The 11524-nt window shown below is 44.4% G+C and overlaps 1 protein-coding gene across 2 annotated transcripts in view; it reads right to left on the bottom strand.

Moving 5' to 3' along the window:
• Positions 1-1102: 1102 nt before the first annotated feature.
• The window catches only part of LOC142442940 (toll-like receptor 1), a 68590-nt gene continuing 58168 nt past the window's right edge, over positions 1103-11524 (bottom strand). For both annotated transcript variants that reach the window (XM_075544436.1, XM_075544435.1), the window contains exon 2: positions 1103-4895. In XM_075544436.1, the coding sequence (XP_075400551.1) occupies positions 2459-4831 (2373 nt within the window). In that variant the 5' untranslated portion in view covers positions 4832-4895 and the 3' untranslated portion in view covers positions 1103-2458. The remainder of the gene's footprint in view (positions 4896-11524) is intronic.

The following is an 11524-nucleotide window of genomic DNA, read 5'->3' as shown; positions in this document are numbered from 1 at the left end:
AAGGGAATACTGCATGGGTTAAAATCAGGAGAGGTGTGCTTTAGGGTTGTATCCTCTCACTATACTTGTTTCATTTGTATGCTGAACAAATCATCAGAGAAGCTGAATTACACGCAGGAGAGTGTGGCTCCAGGATTGGAGGGAGGCTTATTAACAACCTGCAGTGTGCAGATGACACACCTTGCTTGCTGAAAGTGATAGGACTGGAAGCGCTTGCTGGTGAAGGTGGAGGATCATAGCTTTCAGTATGGACTACAACTCACTGTAAGGAAGACCAAAATCCTCCCAACTGAACCCTACGTAAGATCATGATAAATGGAGAAAAGGTTGAAGTTGTCAAGGATTTTGTCTTGCTTGCATCCACACTTAATGTTCATGGAAGCAGCAGTCAAGAGATCAAAAGTCCTATTGCATTAGGCATATCTCTTTAAAGTATTGAATAGATAGGATGTTTCTTTGAGGATTAAGCAAGTGTGCCTGACCCAAGCCATGGTATTGTCTGTTGCATCATGTACATGTGAAAGTTGGACGTTGAATAAGGAAGACCGTAGAAGAATCGATGCATTTGAACTATGGAGCTAGAGAACAATATTGAAAGTACCATAGACTGCTAAAAGGACAGATTGGTGTTGGAAAAAGCAAAGCTAGAGTGATCCTTAGAAGCAAGGATGGCAAGACTTCTTTTTACACACTTTGGACGTATTGCCAGGAGAGATCAGTCGCTGGAGAAGGCCATCATGTTTGGTAAAGGGGAGGGGCAGTGAAAAAGAGAAAAGACCCCAAGCAGATGGATTGACACAGTGGCTGCATCAATGGGCTCAGGCACAGGAACAACTGTGTGGTTGACCCTGCAGTGGTTCGCTCTGTTGTGCAGAGGGTTGTTATGGGTTGGAGTTGACTTGTTAGTACCGAACAACAACAACAACATATTATCAACAATAATAACATGTTTTTTTTCTTTAAAAAAAACTTGATGGACCACAGTTTTACTCTGCATATATCGAGGCACCCTGTGTCAGAATCAATACCAATGATTGAATTTTTGTGTGTTTCTTGTGTTCAGTGAGGGCTCCTCTTGGGTCAAGCCATGCCATCTGTGTTTGGGTACTTTAGAGAAACAAATCCACTAAAACTCATGTATAAGAAAGAGTTTTATATAAAGGTTAAGTGCACATCAAGAAAACATCCCAACCCAGTGCTGCCCAAGCCCACAAGTCCAACATTAGCCCATATGTCCAACACCAATCCACAAAATGCAATGACGCTGACTGCAGGAGGAAAGCTGAAGCAGTGAACGTGTAAGCATCTCAGCGCTGGCAGGGGTCTCCACACGGCTGCTCCAGAACCCAGGGCTGCATTGGGGTAGGTCCATGTGGCTTCGTCTCAGGGACGTCTTGCAGGAAGTGCGCCTTGCCAGCGGAAACAGGCACCCTGGTCTGACCATCACAAACAAGAGGCCCGAGAACTTGAAAGGCAAGGCTTACCGAGCCATTTATCTCTCCACCCTTCAATTAACCCCATGTGTTTATCAGCCAGGTTGGCACAATAAACTTTAACTATATCACCATCCAGTTTGCATAAAATGTGTAGCAGTATGTCCTCACAACCAAGCACTCGCTGCCATCCAGTTGATTCTGACTCATGGCAACCTTGTCACAGGACAAGGTAGAACTGCCCCTGTGCATCTCAGAGACCTTAACGCTTTACGGGAGTAGAAAGCCTTAGCTTTCTCCTGTGGAGCAGCTGGTGGTGAACAGTCAACCTCCTGGCACTGTGACCTGTCCACTCTCCCAAGGTGACTGCCTCTCACAGCGTCCTGAGAGGCATTAGGAAAATAGAGCTGAGATCCAGGTAGAGCTCACATAGTCCCTGGAGTGGGGATGGCTTCCCAGTCAAGAAAGTGACTCTGTGTGCTAACGTTCCTACTGGCCAAGGGCAGCTTGTGGAGAGGCTGTGAATAGGTGACGGTCTGATCTGGTGAACATCACCAGGCAGGGGACGGGTGCCTCATACCTGGAACATTGCAAACAGGGACGCAGTTGCAGCCAGTGGCTTGGTCTATGAGGGAAGGGCAGGGACCCTCAGACCCCTTGGAGAGGCAGGCAGAGCAGTGGTCCTGAAATACCTGTGACCTCATGATTATTGTCTGATGTGCTGGTGACTCTTGCCTATCCCAAGTGAAAGCTCAAATCCTAGCGACCCAAGAAAAAGACAGAGAGGGGCTGAAAGAGAGCACTTAAGAGACTATGCTACTTGCTGTCTGTGCGATCTTAGGCAGATACCCCCTCTCTGCCAAGACAGGCCAGACCCTGCTTCTTATTGCTTCCTATACCTGGCTAGCTGGGGACCACTAAAGGGTACATTTTATTTACATCACATATTTGAAATTCGGTCAGATTCCTATTAAGACAAAATAAAGTACTTGTTGGAAAGGCGCAAGGCAGCAACATTGAAAAGTTTACACGATGTCTTTCTTTTGTTCCATCAACTTAATACTAATGGCAGCTCTTAGGTTAGCCCAGAAAAGTCCATGTTTGCTCTTCTCCTTGGGCCATTCCAAATAAGTCTTCCTTGCCATGAGAGTTTTGAGCTTGTGATAGTTGCTCGGAATGGTGTACTGGGGGATGGATTCGAGCAAGATCAGGATTAGGTTATCAGCTCCTTCATGGAAGAGTTTGTGGTGGGCGAAGTAGAGCTCATAATGACACCACTCACTCTGGACAAAGTTGGGAGACAAAACGAAAATGGACTTGTAGCTCTGCTCAATGAAGTTTATGATATTTTCCACGATGCTTTTGCCAGCCACAAAGTTTCTCTCATGGAGGCAGATCCGGATGCCTTCTCTTTCTAGGTTTGGCAGTAGTTCATTCTTCACCCAGGCCGAATCATGCCCACTGTATGAAATAAAAGCGTGGAACTGGACATTTCTCTGGAGTTCTTCTAAAGGGATGTTCCGAGCCCTGTGCCGGGCCTGGGTCCACTGACACACCATCCGGAGGTACCAGGGCAGATCCAAGCAGATGCACATGAAGGTCACGGTAGCGGTCAGCACCAGCATGATGATGCCAATGGTGCCAATCAGCAGAGTTGTGTTGCAGGCTAACTCAGACACATGGAAGTCCTTTAGGGCGGTGTCCTTATAGCTTTCTGGGTAGGCACAGTTATAAGCCTCAGGCCAGTCCTCAACCACATCACTTGATATGTGGCTGATATTTTTGATAAAGTCTCTTAGCTCACACGAACATTGGAATGGATTGTTGCCTGCTTTCATCGACCTCATCCTCTGGCAAGTGGAGAAGAACTTCTCTGATGGCTGGGAAATGGCATTGTGGGCAATGAGCAGCACGGAAAGGCTGCCAAGTGTGCCACAGCCAGGAAGGTCAGTAAAGGAATTGAAAGCAACATTCAGTTCTTCCAAAGCTTCCAGGCTGGTGACATCTTTAGGAATGCTCTTTATTCTGTTATTGTGAAGGTCAAGTACTGTGACCTTCGGAGGTAAGCATCTGAAAACAGAGTCTGTCAGTATGTTTGAAGACATATTCAAAATTAATAAGCTTCTAGTCCAAGGGCAATTTATTTCAGTTTCATACCTGAGAGAATTCTGGCTAATATCCAGTTTTTGTAGAGACTTCATGTCCTTGGTCATATGAACTATCTTGGCCAGCTCTTTTAATTGATTCAGTTCTAAGATAAGTATCTCCAACTTAGTCAAGGTTCCACAATTCTCAAAAGCCGCATCTGTCAAGAGATTATTGGAGAAATCCAAATACACAAACGGGCTAATTTGGAGGGGGCAAAACATGTGCACCATGCGTGTGGCAGTTACTCTGAGGCTTTGGATGTTCATATTTGAAAAGATGCTGTAAATATAATCCTGTTGCAGATAGAAGGCGTTGCTGAGCACTTGGTGAATAGACAAGGCCTTCAGTGAAGTGTCAGAGTAGCGAAACTCTGTCTGGTGAAGTTGACCATTCAGTTCCACGTTTGCTATGGAGAAATACTCGATGGAGGTGTGCCAAACCAACTGGAGAATCCTAATGAAAGAATTCCAGGTGGTGTTGATGTGGTTGATGGTCAGGTTTAATAACCTTGGATTCTTTTGAACCTTTAACAGGGCATTGAGGAAATACTGCTCGTCCTCATTTTGCACACAATTGATATTAGACAGTTCCAAACTGACAGCACTGCTGGCTGCTACATCCAAAACAAAATGGAAGGCCGTGCGTTGGGGGAAAACAATGTGTAGACTCTTGGTGTTTAAGTCCTGGAGGCTCTTGGAGTCTTCACGTTGCCCATAAAGTTCTCCTAAGACTAGCACAACTTTGCTGATATTCAGATGAGCAATTAACTGTACAGGAGATTTTTGCAACCGTGTGGCGCTCAATCCCAGGAAAGACAGTTCAGTCATGTTGCCAAACTCGCTGCAGATGGGAAGGACATCAAAGTCATTGAATGAGAGGTCCAAGTGCCTGAAGTTTACAGTAGGGGCACAAAAAAGTGTCCACAGTTGATTGTGGGACAGATCCAAGTATTCCAATTCCAGGTTGAATTTGAAAATACTGGTATTAAGAGACTGGATTTTATTATGAGAAAGGATTAAAACCCTCAGCTTTGATAGGGAAGAGAAGTCGGAAGTCTGCAGTTTAGAGATAGAATTTTGTGACACATCTAGGATTGTTGTTTCCAGCAAGACGTCTTTGGGAATATCAGTGTAATTGCCTTTTGACTTGTCAGTGAAGACCTCATTTCCATCAGGCAACTGGCTTCTGAGCTTAAGTATTAACACCAAGAAGATGGCCAAGTGGAAGATGCTAGAATTCCTTTCAGTCATTTCGTGACTCTAGGATTTCCTCACTGTGGTGGTTGTTCAGAACATCTTCCTGCAGATAGGGAACCTAGGGGGGAGAGAAAGGTCCACATTAAATGATTCTATTAGGTCAGATAGGGCTGACAATTATTTTTCAGTAGAGCCTACTAAAATTAATGCTTTCTTCTTTGGGGCTACCCAACATGAACCCAGAAAAATATACATGTCAATGAACAAGGCTTCTGCAATTAAAAAACCAAACTTACTGCCTATCCATTGACTAGATTCTGACCCATAACAACCCGACAGGGTAGAGTAGAATTCCCTAGGGTTTCTGAGATTGCGAATCTTCATAGGAGCAGAAAGCCTCATCTTTCTCCCTTGGAGTGACTGGTGATTTGAAAATTGAGGTTAGCAATCAAATATATAACTCATTACACTACCAGGACTCCAAATAAGCATTGTACTTACAGTCAAAGACCTTTCCATGCTGAGGGTATTCTGGTGAAAGCGGTAGCCCCTAAAAGCCTGTGATTATTACCTTATTGGGTGGATGGGAAAGAGGGGCGGGCTCTGCTAATGTAATTAAGGGTTTTAAGATGAGGATCGTGAGATTACCTTGGATCATCTAAATGCCATAACAGGTGCCCTTGGAAGAGAAAGGTAGGGAGATTCAAAACAGACAGACATGCCAGTGTGCTGGGCTGGGTTGTCTAGAGAAACAAACCAGGGCCCTTCATTGGTGTACAACAAAGAATTTCGTATCAAGAAACAGCCTTCCATCAAGAAGTAAGAAGCCCCAGCATAGTCTAGTTCGAATTCATGCATTCAATGCTAGCAAGGGTCCTCGTCAGTCTCACCAAGCGGCAGGTCAATGAAAGGCGAAGCTGGGAGATCACAGGTCAGTGAGAGCGGAGTCATGTGGATCCAAGGTCAGCGGAAGCATGGCAGGGCTCCAACAGCTCCCGGGGTCTGGAGGCCCACAGGAGGCATCCCTGGAAGCAGACACTGAGTCGCCAAGGAGGAAGGCTAAGTGGCAGAGAGGAATTGTTTCCGTTCTATCGTGCTTTTACATAAAGGCCACAGTTCCAAGGAGGTGGCATCACCCTACCACGTGCTTGATGGACTGAACTCTGTCCCTAGCCAGGAGTGTCTAGTTGACGTAATATCCAACTACCACAGTCAAGGAAACAGAGGAAAAAGCCGTATGAAGAGAGAAGTGGGGATTGGAGTGCTGTAGACACAAACCAAGGCAAGCCGACAGCCAGCAGCAGCTGGATGAGAATGAACGAGCTGGGAGAATGAGGGAATATGTTACCACCTGATTTTTGGACTTCGAGTCTCTGGAGCTATCTGAGACTAAACACCTGTTGTTTTCATCTACCAAGACTCTGGCAATTTCTTATACTTGAATCCATAATCAATACCCATGGAAACAGCAGCCAAGAAGTCAAACAACATACTGCACTGGACAAATCTGCTGCTGCAGAAAATTATTTAACACTTTACAAAGTGTCAAAAAGCAAAGGTGTCCTTTGAGGACTAAAGTGCTCCTGATGCAAGCTATGATATTTTTAATATACACACCTATACCATATAGTATCATCTCATAGGCACGCAAAACCAGACAACACATATGAAAGGTCAAAGGGCCATTGATGTTTTTGAATTATGGTGTTGAAGAAGAATATTGAATCTCATGAATTGCCAGAAGAATGAAGAGATCTCTCTTGGAAGAAGTACAACGTGAACGCTGCCTACAGCAAGTAAGAGGACACTTCATTTCAGGCATTCTGGACGTATCATCAGGAGGGACTCATCCTTGGAGAAGGACATCATGCTTGGGGAAGCGGGGGCCAGTCCAAAAGACGACCTTCCTAGATGGACTGACTCAGTGACGTCAACAATGAGCTGAAGCATGGAGATGCTGTGAGCAATTAACAACAACACGGTTCAGGTGTTCTTTTGGCACCACTATTTCTGCGGTGAGTATGGCCACAGGGACTTGTGTTGGAGTGAGTCTTGGAGAGGAACACGCCTTTCACACCAAGAGGCATGTTTGTGTGAGGCTGTCTCCTTAACCCATCTCAAGGGTCATAGAAGGGCCTGAGCCTTTCATGTCCCTGAAAAAACCTTCTTGCAATAATTCCCCAAGCTGACTATGCAATGGTGGCTGGTCCTCGGAGTTCCCCTTGGACTTAGCCTTCTGCAGAGCTCCCAAAGGATGCCTTGGGTGTCTTGATTTCATTTAAGACACAAGAAGAAGGGTTGGTGTCCCCATGAGTCCTGGCAAAGTCTCTTAGAAAAGAGACACCCACACTGAAGAGCATATGAAAAGTAAACAAAAGAGCCTTTTGTTTTTATTACATTGACTGTATTTGGCTGGGACCCAGGGATTTCCCAATTCATCCTCTCCAGCTTCCTGGGGGAAAAAAAGGGAGAGGGGGGCGGGGAGAAATCTGCTCACAAAACAAAAAATCTAAAATTACAGTCCAAGTAGTTCTCAAGGATGGCCTGGGCCAGGGCCTACCATCTCAAAACATAACGATCTACTAAAAAACCCCAAACCAAATTCACTGCCATCGGCCTCATAGTGACTGTACAGGACACAGTAGAACTACTGCTGAGGGGTTTCTGAAACTGTAAACCTTTTCAGGAGGGAGTGAAAAGCCTCCTCATTCTCCCAGGCAGTGGCTGCTGGTTGTGAACTGCTGACCTTGTGGTTAGTAGCCCAATATGTAGCCTCTATGCTACCAGGGCCCATTCTCTGACAATTCCACATGATGCGTTCCATCACCCCCTTCTGATCTGTCCTCAACTGTCACACCCTTCCAGAGACCTTTCCTGCCCCTTGCCTTCCCCTCTTGGTGGGTATCCATTGCACTACTGCCGCTCAACATACATGTCACACAAGCTGGGTAGATTCTAGTGGCTTGGGCTTGAAGACTCAAGTGGGGTTTCGTAGCTAATTCTAAATTTGAATCCTAATCTGGGGGCCTTTCTGCCTCTGACCAACCCCAAAGATCAAGGGCTGAGGCAGTGATTAGTTTGGTCAGGCACGGTGTGTAGAAAATGACCCAGAGACCCAGGGATAGAGACTGGACCTCAGGCCTGAGCCTGAGTGTGGAGCGCACAGGGACCCTCATCCCCTTAAAAGACACGTCACCACAGCACACTGCTAGGTGCCAACCTCCCTTTAAGTGTTCCCACACCTCTACTGAAGGCATGGTTTCAGCTTTATATCTTGATAAATTCATTTGTGCATTCAACTGTCTTCTCTTTGCCCGACTTTTATTTAAAGTCGTTCATTTGAAGGACTCAGTTTATGAAACCATTCGCATTCCTATAATTGATAAATCCAAGTATGGCACATACAAGAAACTAATTTACAGGTACCTAAAGGACCTTGAAATTTTATATGCCACGCTTGTCAAATCAATGAAAGTCAATGGAGTATGTCCCCCTAGGCCAAATCATACAAGCAGTTAAAACATTAATAAAATCCCTAATGACTACCACTAAATCTCATCTGTATTAGAATTTCAAAACTATGAAATAAAATTATTTTTTGCTAAATTGGTTAAATTAAGAACAAAAAAACCCATTATCACTGAGTCAATTCAGTCCCACACTATTTATTGACTGTTTTCTCTGTTCCAGCTCTGGAACAATTTATCTAGTAACCACAGAATGACAAGATCAGATAGGACAAGTGTTTGTGTCTGCTTTGTTGCCTATGGTTTGGGGGATTTTTTTTTAATGTAAAGACTCATTCACATTCAAATCTTTTCACCACATGGGGTAAAGCCTGGGAAATGTTTCTAAAATCTTCAATCCCCAAAAGAGTTCTAGTAGCCGGAAGGAAAAAAAAAACAAAACAGAAAAGAGTAGGTCGTGGGAACAGCCCAGAGGAAAAGAGGAAATCAAACCTGTTCTTAAGAGCAGAGGAGCCAATGAAAGAATACTTTGTTCTATTAAATTGGCATTCCATGATGCTCACCTTCCCAACATGATCGCTGAAGACAAAGAGGGTGCATAAGCAAATGTGGCGAAGAAAGCTGGTGGTGCCTGGCTATAAAAAGATGTAGCGTCTGGAGTCTTAAAGGCTTAAAGGTAAACAAGCAGCCATCTAGCTCAGAAGCAACAAAGCCCAAATGGAAGAAGCACACCAGCCTGTGTGATCACGAGGTGTTGAAGGCATACGGTATCAGGCATAAAAAAACAAAAAAATGATATGAATGAGGGTGAGTGCAGAGTGGGGACCCAAAGCCCATCCATCTGTAGGCAACTGAACATCCCCTTACAGAATGGTCTTGGGGAGGAGATGAGCAAGTCAGGGTGCAGTGTAGCAACGATGAAACATACAGCATTCCTGTAGTTCTTTAATGCTTCCTCCCCACCACTATCATGATCCCAATTCTACCTTACAAATCTGGCTGGACCAGAGGATGCACACTGGTACAGATAGGAAGTGGAAACACAGGGAATCCAGGACAGATGATCCCTTCAGAACCAGTGGTGAAAGTGGCGATACCAGGAGGGTGGAGGGAATGTGGAGTAGCAAGGGGGAACTGATTACAAGAATCTACATATAACTTCCTCCCTGGGGGCATGGACAACAGAAAAGTGGGTGAAGGGAGATGTTGGACAGTGTATGATAAACCAAAAAATTTATAAATTATCAAGGGTGCATGAGGAAGCGGGTGGCGGGGAGGGAGGGTAAAGAAAAGTGCACTAGGAATAGACTAAGAGCTTGGTAAAACAACCATAGGAAACCATTTATGACTCGAATCATTTCCCTCTGAGTCAAAAAATATCTCTTTAAAGTAAATCATGCATGAGATTCTATTCAGGAAGGGGGAGAACAGCAAAACAGGTTCTGACTCAGGAAGAGTGGCTGATGAACAATAGCTCACTCAAATAATCAGAAAGATCACCCACTGGGAAAAACACCCAGGACGCAGGCTGGGAGAACTTTGAGATTTTTTGTAGCCAATAACTAGCTGCATCATAACTTTCTTTTAGAGAATCATAAAGAAGATTTCTTACCAAGATAGTTTGCCTGTCTGCCCCGCTTGCAGTCTGAAGGAAGCTCGAGCACTTCCTCAAACGTACTGAGTGTTAGGCGGGGTGGGGGTGGGGGTGGAGTGTGTCTTTTATGTAGGGCCATGGCTTCCCTAGTCCCAGCTCAGTGGCTCCCATACAATGACTGGGTGGGGCTATGAAAATAGGGAGCTTGTGATCCACCAAGAGGATTCAATAGCTTGCTGCTAATATAAATAAGGCGCATGAAAGTTGATTTCACCTCCTAGAGACCCCATCTACAACAGAAAGTACTGCCCAGCCTCCTGCCGTCCTTACATTTGTTGTATGTTGAGTCAACTGTTGCAGCCATTGGATCAATCCGCCTGATCAGAGGACCTTCCTCTCATCTACTGATTCTCTACTTTATTAGTACGATGTCCCTTTCCAAGGACTGGTCTTTCCTGATGATATGTCCAAAGTACACGAGACAATGTCTTGCTATCTTAGCTTTTAAGGAGAATTCTGTTACTTCTTTCGAGACGGGTTTGTTTGTTTTCCTGGAAGTCCACAATGTTCTCAATATTCCATGCTACTTGCAATATTATCTCCCGATACCATATTGCATTCAAATGCATCAATCCTTTTGTGGTCTTAATTAGTCATTATACGGTGTTCATATGCTATGAGGTGATTGAAAATACCATGGGTTGGGTCAGGTGCATCTTAGTCTTTAAGGGGATATCTGTTGTTCAATGTTTCACAAAGTTCCTTTTGGTATAGTGACTGTGTAATCTTTCTTTCTTTCTTTTTCTTCTTCTCCTTTTTAAAAAAAATACTTTTATTGGCGCTCTTACATCTCTTATCACAATCCACACATTCATCCAATGTGTCAAGCACATTTGCACATAGGCCGCCATCATCATTTTCAAAGCATTCTCTTTCCACTTGAACCCCTGATATCAGCTTCCCATTTCTTCCCCTTCCCTCCCCACCCTCCCTCCCTCATGAACCCTTGATAAGTTATAGATTATTATTTTCATATTGTACATAGTCCTCTGTCACCCCTCACACACTTTTCTGTTATTCCTCCCCCTGGGAGGGGGTTACAGATTGATCCTTGTGATCGATCCCCCCCCCCCACATCCTCCCCCAATCCTCCTGGTATCGCTACTCTCCTTGTTGGCCCCGAGGGGTTTATCTATCCTGGATTCCCTGTGTTGTGGGTTCTTGTTTTCTATCTTCTTTGATGCTTCCTGCACCATTCAATATTATACCCAGAGGATCTTTCAAGATTGCAACTCTAACCTTGAGTGTTTTCTTGAGTTCTTTCAGATGCTGAATGTGTTTTTCCCTTTTGGTTTTCTAACTCTCAGTCTTTGTATATTTCATTAGACTATTTGACTTTGTCTTCTTCAGATGCCCTTGGAAATTTTCTATTCAACTCTTTTGCTTCATCATTTCTTCCATTTGGCTTACCGACTCTAGGATTAAGAGCAACGTTCAGAGTGCCTTCTAACATCCATTTTGATCTTTTCTTTCTTTCCTTCCTGTCTTTTTAATGATATTTCTCTGATTTCGTATATGATGTTTTTGATGTAACCTCAGCTCATCTTCTGTCACTAATGTCTTCTGTCATTAATGTTCAATGCATCAAATCTGTCCTTGAGACAGTCTCATAATTCAGGTAGGATA

The sequence above is a fragment of the Tenrec ecaudatus genome, chromosome 3 (genome assembly GCF_050624435.1).
Source record: "Tenrec ecaudatus isolate mTenEca1 chromosome 3, mTenEca1.hap1, whole genome shotgun sequence".
NCBI lineage: Eukaryota > Metazoa > Chordata > Mammalia > Afrosoricida > Tenrecidae > Tenrec > Tenrec ecaudatus.
The sequence above is the reverse complement of the archived record's forward strand: the minus strand, read 5'-3'. Positions and strand labels throughout refer to the sequence as shown.